Here is a 19,510-nt window from a genome sequence, read left to right as displayed (position 1 = left end):
GATTATCACGTTGCACGTTGCCCGACAACTACCGACAATTGAGAGTGTTAAAGATAGATTGCGGCTTTCAACTAGAAAACTTACAAAGATAAACAAAATGGCTAAAAGTCAAATTGAGCTTTCGAAATGAGTTTGAACGAGCAAATGATTTGACTTGCTGGCAGATTGACATCAGGCTCAATGTGTATAACATTATTAGATAGTTGTTAAACTAATATTTATCTAAGAGATTCTTATTGAAACTTTTGGGGTAAATATGAAGCTCGGTGTTTAGTGCAAAAATGTGTCTAAATCAATAAAAAGAAAGGAAAAATGACAAAGATTCAATCTAATCTGATATATTTGGGTCGGATCTTAGAGGTATATTGATTACATAGAACGACTCATAATATTTCCTAATTAATATTCTCAGAGATTGTTTTCCCAAAGAACAGTCTCTTCTTTTCCTCTCCGATAGTTGGAAATACAGAAGTTTGCTCAATTTCGACAAGCCTCGAGAGAGTTAAATCGACAAACCCCAAAAGCAAACATGTGGAACGGGGATTTAAGATATATAGAGAGAGAGAGAGACAGCGAGATAGAGAGGGAGAGGACCACCTCCTTGCCTTGCATACAGATAGACACATATCGCAGTAGACAACCCATGACTAATGCCACGCAATGCATTATATAAGTGCTGCTAATGCACACAAGAACATGCAGCAGAAATTGCAAATGGGGAGCGGAGCGGGAATTTTTGGAAGCTGGAAAAGTGGAAAATGAGAGAATCGCTGTGCCGAGGGCGAGGGACAGAGAAAAGGGAGCGGAGACAGCGACATACCATTGCCGCAATATGACGCATACGCATATATTTTATGGCCAACAAATTTGGTAAAAACGGGAGAGGCCAAGGCAGAAACAGAGTCAAAGTCTGTGGCAGTGGCAGCAGGCAGCAGGCAATGGCAGGGTGAGGCAGATAACTATGACTTCATTATGAGCTCATGCCCGTAAAGTGCAGCAAAAGCAGCAAGCCCCAAACCCCGTAACCCGAAAAAATTGTAAGCCAGAGGCCCAACCGACCAACCAACGAGCGAGCGAGCGACAACTGCCAACATAAGCCAAACATTAATAATAAACAACTTACAAGCCATAAACCAATGGGATGCCGTCTACCAACAATTCCCGCGGCAGCAACGAGCCTCAAATAAATTACACCCAGAAAAATAAACAACGAGAAAAAAACCAGAGAAAATTACATTAAAAGAGCTGAAGAGAGAGAAGGGAGGGTTGGAGGGCGACCATTCAAAAAGCTGAAAACGCATTGCCAGTCAGCGCCGAGGCTGCAGCACAAATATTGGTTGACTATCATTGAGGGTTTTATATCCTTTAAAAAACTTCTTTTATCGATCGTTGAAAGCTCGCAATAATTTGTTTGTGGATAGATTGTTACCAGATTTCTACCAAAACAAATAGTTACCTCAGATAATTAACCGGCCTTCTTTTTCTGCTTTGCCCAACACCTACTCAAAATCCACATATCCTCTCTGCAAAAATAGAGTATAAAGCATGCACAGTGAGTGCTAAAATTATGACAACAGGCGGCTGATCCTGCACTGGCTATAGCCCAAAAAAAAACCACAAAAAAAAAACGAAATGTTAAAAATGGAAAAAGAATTCTCTCAACTGCCAGCCAAAAGCCAATGGAGATGGTAAAAATTGACACTGGACATGGGGACATCGAAGTGGACACGGACGTGGTACATGGACATGGACGTGTGGATGTGGATGCACGATGGCGACAGACGACAGGCGACTGACTGAGGCAAAACGGGTACAGACAACAGAGGCGAATGATGCATGCCACATGCTACGCACTTTGCACGAACGCACACACACAGAAGAGAAGCTAACAAACCAAACTGATTCTCAGGTTCCCAAATACCTTTTCTCCTATATCAACGAGGAGTGTCTTTTAGTTTTATGATTGTTGGAATTGTGTTTTTTCTTTTTCTTTATTGCCAAAATATAGTTTGCTAGCTCTGTAAAAATCTTAAATAAATTCGTGGAATTTGCCATCCTCTGAGCTACATTTCCTTCCAACATTCACCTGTTCTTAAAAACATAACAAACCATTTTTTAGCTGTTGAAAACCCTAAAAAAAAATTTTACAAAAGTCGCACTTTTTTCTTGGAACATCCTTGAAAAGAAATCAGCAAAATGGCGACAATGTACAGTAAAAGGCAAATGGAATACAACAGCGAAAAAGACAAAAACAGAAGGAGAAAGACAAACTATGGATAGAGGGACGTGCGAAGCGGGGCCGTGAGCACTAGATGACTAAACAAAGATAAAAAAAATGTTTTTTGGCAAAAAGCCTTGGGGTGGCACCGAGAAAAAACATTGTTAAAAACTGTAAAACTCGTATGTGTAAGTGAAAATTGGCGAAAAACCGGCACAACAAAGGGGAAAATGGACAAACCATTCTCTCTCTCTCTCTCTCTGGGAAAACGCGGTGTGTGCGTGAGAAAGAGTTGCAGCAAAACGACATCGAGGAGTCCATAAGACCACAGCATGTGGCGGACCAGTGCAAAAAAATGGAAAGACCTACAATATGGGCTGAAAAGAGGACGGGGCACTTTTGGCAATGGAATGGAGGGAGAGTGGAGTGGCGTGCAGTGCCGTGCAGTGCCGTGGCATCCAGGAGCGATAGGAGACTCTGGTGACACAGTGTCATCTGCATACACAAAGAGTCTTGCCATGCCTCACACACACACATCTGGATATGGTCAAGTTGGCGCACAGGCAATTGCCTGGGAGTTTTCGCCACACTCTGAGGATGACTTCCATATGCGCCACGGATTGATCCGAGAAAGAGATGCAAATATACAATTAAAACAGAGTTGGAGGTGCATACACAGATGGAGAGGGAGGGGAGATGGTGGGTTTCATTCACAGCGGAAAATGGCAAAAGTGAAACGGATTAGATGACACTGTAGGATAAAGTCAACAGAAGAGAGAGAGTGAGTGAGAGAGAGAGAGAGAGAGAGAGAGATGGTGCTATCACTGGAGGCAGGCAGACAGTCAGCCAGGTGTCGTGTCTGTGTGGCAGCCAGTTGATAGCCAGCGATTAAAAAGAATGGAAGGAAACTGTGATATGCGATTTGTAGAACTGATACTGTATTTACGTGCTGAGGAGTTTTTTTTTAGGAAGTGTTAATGGCAAATGACAAAAGGAAGGAGACCAAAAGGTTATCTATGACAGAAAGGTGTTTTTGGGGGACACTTTCAGACGACCCTTTAAGATGATTATACGCAGATATTTCCACCGTGCTCCTACCATTTTTGAGTCTACATCTTAAAGTCGTATACTTCTGCTTCCTGTTGACAGAATGTTGATATCATTTTCCATTTTCTTTTGTGTGTCCTCAGGTGTCTTCTGCTTTAGGGTTCAACCTCAAGGCAATTACCTCTCAATTTGCAAGTCCACCTTTGACTCTTTGTGTTTAATCCTCTGATGGCAAGACAACACAGACACCCACACACTCCCACAGAATACAGTACAACCTGCCTATGTGGGAGGCGGCTGCCCCAGAACTACTTATTGCATAGCCAAACAAACAGATTATTTGGCAAATAAACCAAACAAACAGACCAAAGAACTTACTCATGGCTTTTGCTCCACAGCTCTCCATGTTCAGCTCCTCAAGCCAGGTCGCCTCCTAAAGTGCAAACAATCACACAAAAGGAGCGCCACAGTGCCACACCCAAAACGCCCAACGGCTTCGAAATTAATTTTAACCCCTGACTGGACTAGGGCAGGGCAGAAAGGCCGATAGAGAGGCCAGTCCAGGCCAACTCTGTTGGCTTTGCTTAACTGATTAAACCCCTGAATGGGAATGGCCAGGATGCACAGGACATGGTAGAGAGGGCACGAGAGTTGGTAATGGGTCGGACCGTCCCCAAAACCCCAACCGCAAAATGGATAAACGAGGAGCAGGAGGTGGAGAAGGAGAAGGAGAAGGAGGAACAGCAGTCCCTTCGACTATCTCTCATGAATCAAAGCATAAAATAATGGCTAAAGTTTTCAGAGAAGAGTCAGGGGGATCGTGTCAGGCTTTTGCAGGCTGGACAAACTAAATATATACATATGTATATACATATGTGCTTATATATAGACTCGTGTGTGTAGAATATATGGACTCCAAATAGCCCCAGGGTATGGGCATCATGAGCGTAGAAAAACTGTACAACAAATGTCATAAAACGGCCACTCACCTCGATAAACTTTGCTGCGTTTGCCAGCGGCAACGATTTGTTGCTGCTGTTGTTGCTGTTGTTGTTGTTGCTGCTGTTGCTGTTGCTGGACAGTTGCAACGTCCAGTTGCAGCAACAAACGAGGAGCTGAGGCTGCTGCGGCGGCTGCTGCTGCTGCTGCATTTGTCACAGCAGCCACTGCCGCCGAATGTTGCTGATGTTGCCCATGTTGCTGATGATGATGATGAAGCTGCTGCTGCTGCTGCTGTTGCTGATGATGAAGATGTTGCTGTTGCTGCTGCTGTGCCAGATGGGGATGGGGATGATGGGCATGAGCATGTGGATGGGGATGATGTGCGTGTGGATGGGCATGGGCATGATGATGGTGATGGGATATGGCGCCATTTGGCCCTGTCCCTGCTGGTGGTCCATGTGCCGGGCAAAAGCTACGATATTCCCCATTGATGTCTATGTAAATTGGCGCCTCCACAAGTGGCCAAGCGGCGCCAGTCAAAGATGTTGCCGCTGTCGGAGCTGCCACTGCCACAGCTCCTGCTGCCGCAGCCACTGTTGCTGCTGTGGGGGCGGCTGCACCTACTGTTGCTGCTGCTGTTGCAGCTGCCACGGCTGCAGCACCTCCTGCTGTTGGCGTCAAGGTAATCAATTGCACAGGCAGCAATTGGGCGCCATTTCCCGTACCCGCTGGCAAATGAATGTGTGGCATGCCGCCATGTTGAGCACAATGTTGCTGTTGTTGTTGCTGCTGCTGCTGCTGCTTCGGGGACAACTGTTGCTGTTGCAAGAGTGGGAGCTGAAGCTGCTGCTGTGGTGGCTGCAGCATTTGCTGCTGATAGTAGACTGTTGTCTGCTCATAAGCAGCATAAAGCGTGCTGGTGCTGGTGCCAGTGCCAGTGCCGCTCTGCGATGTGGTTGTTGTTGTAAGTGACATGTTGCTGGTGGTTGTTGCACCCACTGCCGATTGTTGCAACTGCTGTTTGGCCTTCAGGGCGGCTGGCTGAAAGGGTGGCGCCAATGGTGTCAGATTCGATTTATATGCCTTAATCAATGCACTGCTTGTGGATGCTGATCCCCCTGCTGCTGCCACAGCGGCTGTGCTGCTTGTGGAGGGATTTTGATTTAGTTGCTCCAGTAAATCCATTCCATGCGGTTGTTTACGACCCGGGGCTGAGACACGATTATCGTTACTGCGATTATTGTTGTTGTTATCGACTATTGGAATGTTTGCTGGCGATTGGTAATGGGTGTGATTGCCTGATCGATCGATTACCTGATAACTTTCACCGATGAAAGTCACCAAATCGTGGCAGGCCTGCTGCAGTTCTTGTGATGTGCCCGCGACCGGTCCTTGGACAACACCAACATCCCCCTCATCATCATCATCGCTCTCGATGACATGTTCGATAATGCGAAAGTTATCGTAGTCTATGATGCGTGCATAGCCCATCTCTAGAGCAAGTCCTGTCAGACGGGCCACATTATCGATCTGATCTTCCTCAGGCTGTTCTTGCTCTGGTTCCACTTCTTGCTCCTCTTCTTGCACCGCTTCCTCAACCAGCTCTGGTTCCACTTCATCTTCATGTTCTTCAGTGGAGTTTGGAATGTGTCCTTCGACATCATCAATATTTGGCTCCTCCAAAACTTGTCCATCACTAACGACATTCTGTTCTATAATATCGATGTTGTTATCGTTATCTAAACCATTGATGTTGTCACCGTTTGGTATGTTTTCACTATTGTTATCATTTTGTATACATTCTATATTATTATTGCATGTAACACTATCGATATTGTTATCAATGTGCATAATATCGATATTTGTGTGGTTTTCAATAGCTTCATTATTTCGTACACCATTGATTGCTGGTGTGGCTGTTGCCTCCACTTCCGTCTCCGCTTCAGCTTCAGCTTCCTCCACAATTTGAGCTAATTTGGTCCTAATGGGTTTGACCTCCGATTCATCATCCTCATCTTCATCATCATCGCCATCCGTTTGTGTGCTGCTGTCGATAAGTATCGTGGCTGTCGAGCCATAATAATCGCACTCCTCACACACCAAATCCACTTTTCCATCTTTCGCCTCCACGTGACTGCTGACAGTTGCTGTGGCTGCCATTGTTTAGTTTTTGAGTCCTATAACTTTTTGAGTGTCTCTTTTGATTGGCTTTAATCTAGATTGATGTCATTTAAGTTAATGAAAAAATGCAAATTTATGTTCTGTTGCGACAACAACTGTTGCAAATTGTTGTGATTGCTGCCGCTGCAAGGCACGAACATATTGCCGTTGTGTGGTTGTCCCGATGCTGGCTTTTTGATCAAATTAACACACACACGTACAGGCTTCAAGGTGCTACGAAGTACTACAGCGTAAGAGAGGCAGCAGTCATAAGGGCCAAGTTTTTGCCCTCAATTATTTACACCTGTTGGATTGCTACCTGCAATGAATACAAAAAAAAGGCAGTAAGAATGTTGTTTAACTAAAGGAGTTTTTCACCTTCTATCAACTTTTCCCTCTCAAGTTTCCAGTCAAAAAGTTTGTAGTCTCCCACCCCGCCTTTCTCACCCATTTGGAAATTGTTTATTGAAAGCTATAAAATATTTATTTTAATTAAAAGCAAATCATAAATGCAAGTAGACAAGGAGGGGAGTCTGGCTGCCTGTTGCCCTGGCAATTGTTTGTTTTGAATGTAATGCACAACAGATGGGAATTCCCTCTCCTTGTTGTCGTTAAAACAAAAGTTCAAAGAGGTTACAAAATATATATATATCGAAAGGCGTTCACATGAAAGCACAGAGGCTGCAGCAGCAGTAAATATTTGCCCAGGAAGTCAACTTTAAAGCGATTGCAAAATACAATATTTTAAATTGCATTTTCTTTATGAACTAAACTCATTCGAATGAACGAGTAAATAATATTCTTTAATGGAATTACATTTAACCAAAAACAAAAAAAAATTATTCATGGGGATTTTCTGTGTTTAACACAATTAAAAAGGAATTTACCACAAAAAAAATACATAAATTGAAATCAAAGTGATATATAAGCCAGTTAATAAATAAACAGAAAGAAAAAACGTAAGCCCTTAATTGATATGCATTTTGCTTTACTTGCAAATGCATTTTCCACAACGAAAATCAAATAAAATCACAGACTAGAAATAATATTACCAAAATAAGCTAAATCTACACAATATGCAAATGCAAAATCCATTCAACAATCTCTCTCCCACTCTCCGTGACTGCCAAGTACACACACACTCACACAAAGATGGGCCAATATGCAATATGTATGCGTAAATTGCGTTTTGGTCAACAATTTCAATATTTTATGCGGCCAACCTGGCGTATGAGCAGTCCTCTATCTCTATCTCTCTCTAAGTATGTGTGAGAGTGTCCGGCCAGACACGACCCAAAAATGTTGTCCTTGTGGCCAGAGGCATATGAATAATGCATACAGCATGGCGGTACGGAAGTGATTTTCTATTCAATTTACACTACTTAAATATTTTGGAATGCTCGGTTTATGGCAGTTTCTGTCTAAGCTGCAGCGTTTGGTATCACAAGTGTTCAATCATGATTTTATGATGACAACATTTATCGCAATTTTATGTCAATATTTAGGTGTGGTCTACTTTTGGGGGCCAAACTAAAAAAGGGGTGAAACGAGAATCATTTAAATGGGTCTGCAACTGATTGCATTTTTAATGGAATAAACTCTTGAGGCACTTCCTCGATAGTAATTAGCATTTCCATTAATTTTTTTTTAATATTATAGTTTAAAAATAGCCTTCGTATAGCCTCATATTTCTGGAAAATCACTGACTCAGATTTGGTTACAAAAACGTTAACTAATTTAGATAAATATTAATCAATTTCTATACGTCTTTTTCGTCATTAAAATGCGTTTAAAATCCTCAGCAAAAATCATTTAATCATTTAATATATATCTAACTCCATGAATTTTCAATGAAATTAATTAGATTGACCAAATAGTAATCAAATATTGTCATGAACGTGGAGAGACCATCCATTTCTACATATTTAATATGATTAAATAGGGCCCATTAAAATAAACCAAAACAATGTTGTTCACACTCTCTTGCCAGCCAACACCTTAATTGGCCAACATTTTCAGCAAAAATAAATTTGCGCAGAAAAGTTTTTAAATATTCACTGGAAAAGCGAAAAGTTTGCACAAAAATTAATTAGGTAAAATTAAATTTATGGTGGCCCAAAACCATCGCCGCAAAACAACTAAAACAGAACCACCAAAAAACCAATAGAAAATGTTATCTAAAATGCGTTTTAGGATACAATTTATCGGTGGAAATGTGTGGGGCAAAAATAGGGAGAAACTGTTTACAAACTATACCACAAAATATTTTGTGAGTTCATTTTCCTTTCCGAATGCACAATTTCATAATTGAAATGCGGAAATGTGTACCTTCAAATAAAGCAAATACTTTTGCACATTCCAAAAACTGTGATATCGGTGGCATGAAGGTATATGTATGTACCTACATATGTATACGTATGTATGTTTATATATATGTTCATATATATGTATATAGCGCATAAAAATCAAAAGGGAAACCATAATTAAAACGATTCATTTTCAATTAAATATGCGCGAACATTAAAATTAATGCTGAAATGATTTAATAAGCACACTTTGGTCATAACATAAATGATAGTCAGAGAGTCAGAAGCCCCACTCTGGGGCGTTTAGTGGGCGTGGCAGCTGCCTTTATCAGTATAAAGCCAGAGTTTAAGGGGAAGGAGCCGAGGGACGTTGCAAAAAGTTGCAAAACGATGCGCGCATCGCAAACTTGAAAAAATGCAATTAAGTTGGCAGAGGCGCCAAAGGAATGGCGTTTAAAAGGGGTTCCGGGGCATGGCATGGTATAAAAAAAGAGATACTCCCAGTGTGTGTGCTGGTATCTGGTGAGTGCGTGTGGGAGCGCATGTATGGCCACAACAATAAGTAAAGCTACAAATTTAATTAGCACCGCAAGAAGCCAACAAAAAGTATTAAAAAACCACAACAATAAGTTGATATATTACCATGTGGCAAATTGAGGCTTAGGATAAGGTTTAAAGATATATGTACGAGTGTATAGGAAAACTCAGAGGCAGCTCCATATAATCTTTAAAGAGCTACAAAACTGATAAGGACATTTTTCATTGACATGTTAGGGTATCTAAACACTTCTACATCTAGCTTTCTTAGTGCTTCTCATGAATAAGTTATCCATAAAAATATTCACAAAACCAGCTTCAATAGTTTCATAGACGTTTCATATTTTCAGAGGAGTCTCTCAACCATTTTAGTTCTATTCTTCGTTTTTATTTGCTTTCATTAACTATTTAGCTGTCTCTCCTTTTCTCGTATTTCGTCAAAGTGAACCTGAAACGTGTCTAGCAGATAGCTTCAGCTGAACAGACAACTCTCCATTGACAGGGGCCACGCTTTGTAGTCAACATTTTTGCACATATTTCATTAATCCTTTGTCTTTTGTGGACTACCACGCCATTCTTGTAGAATCAATTAAGCTTCATTTAGAGACTTGTTAAACCAGTCACATTCTACGCATTCCATTTTCCTCACCACAAACTCGTAGAATTCATCATTCAGCATACACCAGAGTAGGGTTTCATGCAACATGACACCTTTTATCAACTGGCAAATCCGTCCTTGAATGCAGCTTTATCTTTCGCGTATCTATGGCAATCTTAATCCCTCAAACAGTTTCGCTGCACGACTTAAGATACGCGTAAACTTGAAATTTCACGTTGAGGCTGCCTTCATTTGGGCATCGTCTTACTTTATTTTTGTCGAATATAAGGCAAAAGCTATTCCGCGCCACTTTCAACTCCAGAGAAGAGCACTCCAAAGAAGAGGAAATATTTTGTGGCAGCCACGTGAACAGGTCACACGGTGCTGTCTCACTCAAAGTTTCACTCAAAAGCATTTAGTGCTCTCCGCAGGAACAGGCTCGTACTCTCTCTCTTTCCCTGCCACCCACTCTCTCACGACGCATGAGTGAGCGAAGGCCAGCAACTCCCCACCCGCGTCATGGAACATGAAAAACCGAAACCAATTTCAAGCTTTCAGCATTTCAGGACACGCAACAAGTTAGACTTCACTTTTATGACCACCGGCGGCCAGACGGCCAGGCCGCAACAAATATGCGTGTAGCCCCAACAACAACATTGAAGCAGGGGGACACGAAACCCATTTAGGACGCCAATTTCCATTTCATAGTTTCAACGCCACCGTAGGGCATCATTTGGATTATGAGTCTGCACAAGAGATGATGCTCTGCTGACCCCACTTTTGATGTCGTCCCACACATACGCACACAGCTCTTGATCTTTGGCCTTTGGTGGCGTGGACTCGGCCCACGATGCGTATGATTAATATGTGTATTAATTTGTTTTATTGCGCATACGGCACGTCGTATCTAAGATGCCACCTCGCCCCAATGATAAATTCGCTGCACGCGCGCATCCACAGCACATACACATGACACGACATTTGACTAATGACAGAGGACCGTCTTCGCTTGAGAAAGAAAAAAAGAACCCATCGAGAAACTTTAATGGGGGAGTCGTAGATACTTTTATACTTTGCAAAAAAACGAGAGAAACGAGTCAGCGTAGGAGAGATGATAAAAAAAAGTAGGGAAAGTATTATAACATGGCTAAAATGTTGACAACTTGCTAACAAATGAAATGCAAACATGTTGCAGCAGCCAGACAGGAATGGGAAAATGTGGGAGCGCAAATGAGTGGGACGGACGCCTCAGCGACTAGGATGATGATGATGAAGGAGCCATGGAAAAGGCAAATATACACATATGCGGGCCCCTTAGTCGCTCTTTTGATAACAGAATGATTGAAGGGGAAGAGAAAGTACAAGTACCGAAGATGGAATGCCCTCCGGGGGCTATGATTCTATTTTGGGAACGTGGAAGGCAAACAAAATGAATTGTAGGTGTATAATAATACACAAACTTGACTCAAGTGCGAATAATTGATTGATTAATGGATGCAGTCCTTATTTTTTTATTTTTTATGGCTCCAAGGTAACATATTTTCCCACTAACATCAACCAGCTCAACATAATCTATCTACCCTTATCCCTTAAGAGTATAGCGCGTAAAAAAAATGAGAGAAACTCCAGCCAAATGAGCGAGCACCGCTTAGCCTACATTTCTCCTGGCTCAACCAAAACATAGAAAAATTCCTGAAAGGAAACAAAGTTGGCACAGCACAACGCACACTGAAATACCCTACGAAAAAAAAGAGGGAAACAGTCACCAAGTCCAGGCTAAATTTCTAAATACAAAATGCAAAATCCAATGAGGCAACTTTCTTACAAAAGTTTCAATCCACAAAACTTGCAGTACAAAAATAAAGTACGGGTAATAACCATAAGCACAGATAAGCGCACATGCGGACAAACAAATTTTAAAGCTAATCAAATATATTAAACGATGTTTTACCTTGCAAACTCCTGCAGGGAATGATAATACCCTGCAACAGGGTAAACAGAATCAAATGTAGAAAGAGGCTTGCAGACAGTCAGGCACTGTGAAAGGAGCTTAAGGATTTAAGCCCAAACATAGAATGGAAACAGGGGTGGGGTGGCGTGACAGTGGCAGGTGGCAGGTGGCGGTGGCAGCAGGCGACAACGAGTGGGTAGCGTGGAATTGGTGTGGCACCACAATGGAAAGAGCTGGAGTAGTCTGTGTGGCGCCCCCAAACGGTGTGAGTAATTAAGACGCAAGTGCGTAAAAGTTGCCCGCATGAAGATGACGCAAAAACGTTCAACAACCGTCGACCAGGAGAAATGTGTCTGAAGAAGAAGGAGCACAGACAGCTGAAGATGAATAAGGAGGATGGGGTAAAGAACTGAAGCTGCAGAACTGGGGTACTGTCAATGGAGGTGGTGCTCTGTAGATGATGCTGTTGATGAAGCCCCACTCCAAAGAGTAAGCACAAGAAATGGCTTCAATTAATTGACTTACGCAAAGAACAAAAAAAAAAAAGAAAAGGAGTGGTGGCACACAGCAGGAGAGCCACAAGCACAAATTGTTGCTGTCGGAAAAACATTTTATAATTCCTTCTTTTTCCTTCTTCTTCGCAGCATACTTTCAGGCATCGCTTGCTTTTCCACTGTGTAAGAGCTTTACTGTTATCTGTTCGTAAAGCCAAGGAAAAGAAGCTTAAGCCTAAGTCAAACTGTCTTAAGCAAAGAACATTTCGAAGCAAGGAAATTTCCCTTAAAAATCGGACAAAATCAAAAACAGTCTTAAGCGAAATAGTTAAAGAAATTTTACTTAAAAATTTGTATCTTATGCAGAGAAATTCTTTGAACTAAATTCAAGACCTTTAACAAGAAATTTTGATAACATTTTACTCCAAAATTCGAACCCTTCTGAACCACCAGATGCTTTTCTTTAAACATTTTGGTAGTTTCTACACAAATCAAGCATATTCAAATCACTTGCTGTAGCAGATGTCGCTTCATTGGCCTCTCCCAAAAAACAAGTCAATTAAAATCGACAGTCTAAGGGTATCATATTTGTCAATTGGTTGATAAAGCACGTCCCTGACATAAAACTAAATTACAAAGGCCGTACACAAAAGACGAAGTTGGGGGGGCCACACGAAACACACGAAGACAATAAACAAAGTGCAATTAGTGATATACGAGATGGTTGCAGTTAAGGGGTGGCACGAAGCTTCACACAAAGGGAGTCCCTGTGCACAGTAAACTGGAAGGTAGAACAGGTCAAAGTTTATGGCAGAATGCAACTCATATTTTATACAAGGCAGAAATGTCTCCGTTGCAGGACATAAAACATTTTACTGGGGTTGGAGAAAAACCCAGCCAAAGCCCTGACACTGATGCTGACACTTCCACACAACTCATCTGTCGCACTCTGTGGCATGTGGAAGGGGGTTGCAGGGATATGGAGGTATGAAGGTCTGTGGGGCACTGGCGCTGCCCATTGTGCATATAATTTGTCACTTGCATGCTCTTTATACACACACCAAACATGACCAACAGACGGGAGAGCCACAGTAGACAGACAGTGGACCGGAGACAGTGGACCCTGGAGAGATGGGAGACACAGTGCCACAGAAAAGAGATGGCCAGACAGCAGACAGAAGGCAGGTCATCTTTTCGAATAAAACACAGCAAGTATAACTGTCAAAATGGTGAAGCAGTCGTTTATCACACAGTCACATAGTTATGTAGTCCCTATACGGTACATATACGCATACCTTTGGGGCCCACTGTCTCCCTGTCTCCCATTCTCTGTTGACTCTGCATAAATGTCAAAGAAGATATAAAATCGTATGTCGTGCGAATTTGTTTGCCCGAATGGCATGACGTTTGTCTGTTCAATTGAGCATATTTGATTATCAAATTAAACTTAAATTAATGTACTGAAAAGTGCAGCAACGAGAATTCAAGAAATACACACAATATAATTGGTAAATTGGTAACAAAAACTTGAATATTTATTTACTTAAAAAGGTTCTCAAATTAAGGTACGGACAGCAACTTTCGGGCTTTCATTTAACTCTACAAATGTACAATATTTATTTAAAATTAAAGAGAAATTAAAGCTCGTCTAGAGATCACTCCATTTTTGACTTGCATCATTATCTATCATTCTATTACCTAACCATACCCACATCGATGCATATCTGTCCCTATTTAGCCCTCTGTCTAATCTATCTAGCTAGCTCCATGTCTATCCAACTTTCCACCCATAGCCTTTATCTGTTCACTAATCCACCATGTGACGTTAAACTTATCATATTCCGTCCATGGCCTACATACTCTTCAATATCTATAATAATATGCAAATACATACATTTTTTTGGATATTTTTAGACATTTCCTATCTATGCATTATCTTTTCTGTATAAATATGTAATATGAAATCATATATAAAATGTCAGCAACTACCTGTCGGTTACTACCGAAGATTAAGCAAAATTTCATGGCGCATCCATTATCTCTAAATCTAGATTTATGAATGCTTCTTACCTTTAAAATACCTTTACCTTTGTTTGCCACATCTCCATTCTAATATTTTTTTCTATTTCTTTACTATTTCTGTTATTTATATCACACCTCCATTACTTTGCATATTACTTCAGCTTTCCACCTCTAATATGTTCTCTATTTATTATTTACCTGAGGGTCCCATAAAAAGAAAAACCATCGCATACCCAAAACAACACCTTGTGGAACGAAAAGCATCGACCATTACCTCGGCATCAACGTTTTTCCCAGTTTAACTTTTATTCCCTTGCCATAAATAATAAGCGTGAAGCGTGTCTATCATACAGTATTGTCATTCTAAAAATTTCTTATGCTTATGCTCTCTCTCTCTCACTCTCTGAGTCTCTCTGTCTGTCGCTCCTTATAAGGTTCCTCCCTCTCTTTCTTTTGTCCATAAAAAAATCTAGTCATGTTTTGTTTGGGCACACTGACAAGTGTTAAAATAACATTTACACTGCATTTTAAATGGCATTTTCAGCAAAAGAATTTTCCTGAATTTACCTTTTGTTTTTTTTGTTATATTTTTATTTCCTTCTGCAGAACAGAATGTTGAAACCAAACAATCAACATACGAATTTCCGGGATTCCGGGATTTTTTTGGTCTGGCAGTCAGCAAATTCTACAGTTTGACTCCCCGTAACCGAGGGAAACATCAAACATGTTAAATAAATGTTCGCTTTGGGCCACGTTTCTCGTTTCGTTCGGGCCTGTCTTTCTGACTTCTGTGAAGCTGCCAGCTTCATTTAATTCGTTGGTTGGTTCTATTTTTAGGCTTCTATCCAAAACGGAAATCAAACAGAATTTAACCCGCACACACAGAAGGATATCCAAACGGAAGAGAGCTGCGATGCGTCGCGTCTGTTGTGGCCCTAAACCAAAAATCATAGCATACTTTAATGCGCTGCCCACGGGTCCTTGCTATTTTTGCATAAAAGAAGGGTATGAATGGCACAAGGCATGGCCATTTCTTTGAAGTTTTTCTAAAAATGGCGAACAAATATTACAAACAGAAGGCTCTATGATGATTGCAGTTGTCTCAAATTGTATCTCGTATCAGTAAAAACATTTTTAAATATGTATTTCACATTATATAGATTGACTTATCAAAAGGGTATCAATCATTTGTTTCGTTTCCCTCACAGTCACATCCTTCTTAGCCATTTTTTACACCCATATTGCGTATTGGAGCGACGTTAGAGTGCCGCGGCGTGTCGCGTGAACGCTTCGATGGCTGCCATATGGCAAACTCTGTCTGACACTTTTTGATTAAATTACCGTTGCCTGTCAATAACAGCGACAGGCCAGGAGTGCAAAGCAAAGGCATCTCCTCTCTGCCCCCTCCCACTATTCGTGCACTTTTGCAACTGTCAAAGTTTTTTGTTGCCATTATATTAATATTGTTATTGCAACTCAATGAAAGCTTTTTGTTCAGCTCTGTCATCATACCAATTTGTAGCCCCCACGCATAATTTTCATAGAGCTGCTGCTTCTCCTGCTGCTGTTGATGCAACAGTAATGACATCTTGACTTGTCAGTCAAGTTTGACAGCTGTTTAAGCTCTAATTGCCACTATAAACATGATTGATGCCTCGCCTATGTGCCCGAAAACTTGATCCTTGTTTTGCTCCTATAAAAACATCTCTCTCTCTCTCTGTTTTCTCTGTTCTTTGTTTTTTCCCCAGTTTAATTAAACCTCCATATGGCAGACGGTCGGTCGTCGTGCGATTACCAAAGAGTTGGCTCGTGTGTAGGCGGCGATGAATGCTATTTTTAGATTCTTCCACTAACTGTACAGCGCTGATTAGGACTAGCAGCCGGAGCAACAGCAGCAGGAAAAACGTCAGCACAAAAGGCGCCGTCTCCTGATGTAAATATCAGAAGCCAATATTGAACTGTTATGTGGATAAAGTTTACTCTCTCTCTCTGCTTTTTTTGTTCTTTGTTTGTTTGTTTGTTTGTTGGGGATTATTGATAGATATGGCTAACTCTTGCTCACACTCTGCTCCGCCTCTCTTTCTCGCTCCATTATGTAAAGGCGATAACCGCTTGACGCAAGTCAGCGAAAGGAAAATACTTGTTACCAACCAATTTATTCTCCAGCTTTTTGTGTGGCTTCTGATGAAATATTTGAGGAAATTGTGCGATTCATTGGTTTCAGGTGTTGTAGATAAAGTTAAAACGATTCAATTGGTGGAAGTTATTTTTGAACTGTACCTTTTTTTGGTTTTTTATATGTACCAAATGGTGCATCAATTGAACTGTATATTTTCAGTATTAAATATATTAATTGTTTTTGGTTTCCGACTTGTGCGCCGATCGTTTCGAGCAACTCGGCAGTGGCTCAGATTTACTATATATTTTGTGCATTTTTTGAGTATTTATTGAGATTATCAATCATCATAGAAACTTATATCATTTTATATGAATTCTTTAATTCTAAGTTACAAATATTAACTAGCATTATTCTTATTTTATTTCTCATAAATCTTTTTTCAAATTAAAGCAAGTCACTCAATAAATTTCACTTACTTAACAGCTAACCAAGCAATCGATCCTACAATTTTCATTCATAGAATCATTTTCTTTGACAAAACGTCACACAAAATCGGTTGAAATAGAACACCAAAAATCATGCCGAACTTTAATGGTGCCATAATTGTGCACACACTGCAGCTTCTGAAGCTACCGGCAACACTGCGTCAGATTGTCAATACCATCTCGACGCACACCGATCTGCCAGAAGAAGCTATCAAGAAACCCGTGAAGCAGACCCTAGAAATGGGCAAACGTTTGGGTTTCTTACAGAAAATGGATGGTAAGTAAATGAAGCAGAACAATCTGTGCTAAATTTAAGATAACATTTGCCTTTTAGGTCGTTATTACTTGGTACCGATGACCTTTGAGTCGCTGATGAGTGAAATGCAAGCCCTGGATATGACAGACAAACCAGAACCTAAGCTAAAGTCTAAAAAGGAGAAGAAGACATTCAAATCAGAGGGCAGCTCCTCTAAGAAACAACTCATGCTTAAAGATAAACTTAAAAAAGTGGCAGACGACTCTCAAACCTCGACCATCACTATGGTACCTTCTGAGCTGAAAATAAGCTCGAAACATAAGGCTGTCAAGTAGTTAAACCATCTAAAATAATGCCAATTTGAAACCTTTTTAAATACAAACAACTGAACGAAAATAATCCCAAGTTCTGGCAAATATGATAAAAATTTCATTATATTTATCCCAACCCATAAAACATTAAAATTTGCCGTTTTGTTTAACTTAGTTTCATTTTTTGTCGCAATAATTCAAAATAAATAATTAGTTAAAAATGAAATGCACTCCCAACCATTCTTGACAGTTAAACAAATTACAAAATGTCCCCCCAAAAACAATTTAATTTCCCCAATCAAATTTAAGTTGCCCCACAATGGAAATTCATTTTAATTACAAAATTTCAATCACGAATTGTTGCATATTTCTTTATTACTTTGTATCTTCGAATGCCCCCAGGCGTCAGCAGCAGAGTCTCTTCTTTTGAGAAATGATTGCTCATTTACGCAAGTTGACAAATGCCTCAATTAGCGTAGGACGACAAATCTTCAAACTGCAGGACCCCTTGGGGAAAAGCAGGACAACGGCCATAGGGATGTCATGACGCCCCGACAATGTCGCGACGCTTCCTTTTCAATTTGAAAAGCAAATGAAGCGTCGTCCCCTTCGCCGAATGCCAATTTTCTCTGAGCATTGACCATACCATATGGTTGGACACCCACCCTCCGACGCCCACAGACGCCCACACACTCGCGCCAGCACCGTTATACGACACTTCACCACACTCTACCACACTTTAACACCACACTACACCACACCGCAACGCACTACACTCCGTGCCACATCGAGAGGGCAGAACACACTTCACCTCCCTGACTTTGCAAAAAGCTTTGAAACCAGTCGTTTTTTTTTATGTATTTCCTAGGAGACGGGTGTCCCGATTTTGGTCATAGTTTTGTAAGCCATGAGAAGGGAGACCCTATGCCTAAAGGTAGTCTTGGGCTTAGCCTCAACAGCAGTGACTAATTGTCCATCTGTTCTGATACGTCTTTAAGCTTATATTTTTGCTAAGAACAGTAAAGAATTCGTCTAAGAACTTTAAATATTTGCAAAAATATACCTTACCCCACTGCAGGGTATCTGAAGCTTCGGTCAGAACCCCCTCTACTTTCTTTCTAGTACTCTTTATAATGTTCTGCTTTTCATTTTTGCTTTGACCTTTGCGATGACGTCGGACCGGCTTCGGGTTACATCGCGAGAGCAACGCACGCCAAATGCAATGTAAACAGAGAGGCCAGACAGAGAGAGAGATAGAACGTTGGAAAGAGAGAGCGATAGCAATAGCAATAGCAAGAGAGAGTAGAAAAAGAGAGGCGCTATAGTGTGGTGGAACTACGAGGGGCACACGAGCGCGTGTTGAGTTCCACGCGAAGAGTGCAACAAATGTTTAAATGACAAGTTTGGTGGGGAGGGGAACGGGCACAACAAGGTACATGTTAGGGCACGTGGATGGATGGATGGGTGGTACTCCCAGTGGGCCTGTGGGTGCGTGGGTGGCTGCGTAGGGGCCAGACTCAAAGCGAGTGAAGTTATGTCTTGTTCTTTTTTTTCGGCATACTGGCATACATAGCAGCGTACCACGGACACCAGCAGGGAATCACCACAGTGTGTGTGTGTGTACATCCGCACATCCTTTCTATAAAAAGGACCTTGCCTGGTGGCTGGCGATGCGCGCGTGGCCAGACAATGAAATGACAAAAGCCGCCTGCTTAGGTTCGCAGCATTTTGTTGTGTGCGAATTTTGGTTTTGGCTTTTTGGCATATGGTGGCTGAGCGGATCCCACCGCCCACCCAGCTCCTCCCCCATATCATATGTGTATTGAGTTTTCGCCAGAAAAGCTGTTTTGCCAATTCCTTTTTTCCCCTGTGTGCCCACCGGCTCTTCTTTTCTCAGCTTTTCTAGTTAAATACATTTTTTTTCTGTTTATTTCTGAAACACCGCATCGCATTTCCATGATTAGCAGATAAACATATGTTAAGTTGGAAAGTTGTTTCCTTTTTATTTTGAGTGGGTGGCTGTGGCTTTGATTGAGCTTTCAACTGGGTTAAGTTGGGGTTTGC

General features: G+C 41.3%; 2 protein-coding genes across 2 annotated transcripts in view; one reads left to right on the top strand and one right to left on the bottom strand.

The window, feature by feature from the left end:
• LOC117901874 overlaps positions 1-19,510 on the bottom strand; it is a 148,471-nt gene that overhangs the window by 126,225 nt on the left and 2,736 nt on the right. The window contains 1 exon segment of the mRNA XM_034812831.1: positions 4,255-6,686. Coding sequence (XP_034668722.1) covers positions 4,255-6,367 — 2,113 coding nt within the window. The 5' untranslated portion in view covers positions 6,368-6,686.
• Positions 16,897-17,511, top strand: LOC117901877. Its single transcript, XM_034812835.1, has 2 exons — positions 16,897-17,156; positions 17,214-17,511. Exons 1-2 carry the CDS (start codon positions 16,973-16,975, stop codon positions 17,468-17,470), a joined length of 441 nt encoding a protein of 146 aa, XP_034668726.1. The 5' UTR covers positions 16,897-16,972; the 3' UTR covers positions 17,471-17,511.

The sequence above is a fragment of the Drosophila subobscura genome, chromosome U (genome assembly GCF_008121235.1).
Source record: "Drosophila subobscura isolate 14011-0131.10 chromosome U, UCBerk_Dsub_1.0, whole genome shotgun sequence".
NCBI classification, from domain to species: domain Eukaryota; kingdom Metazoa; phylum Arthropoda; class Insecta; order Diptera; family Drosophilidae; genus Drosophila; species Drosophila subobscura.
Note: the sequence above shows the minus strand (reverse complement) of the source record. Positions and strands in the feature narration are given on the sequence as shown.

Coding starts and splice junctions, on each gene's coding strand:
- LOC117901877 (XM_034812835.1), top strand. CDS start 16,973: ATGCCGAACTTTAATGGTGCCATAATTGTGCACACACTGCAGCTTCTG. Junction 17,157..17,213: donor TTTCTTACAGAAAATGGATG/GTAAGTAAATGA, acceptor TTTGCCTTTTAG/GTCGTTATTACTTGGTACCG.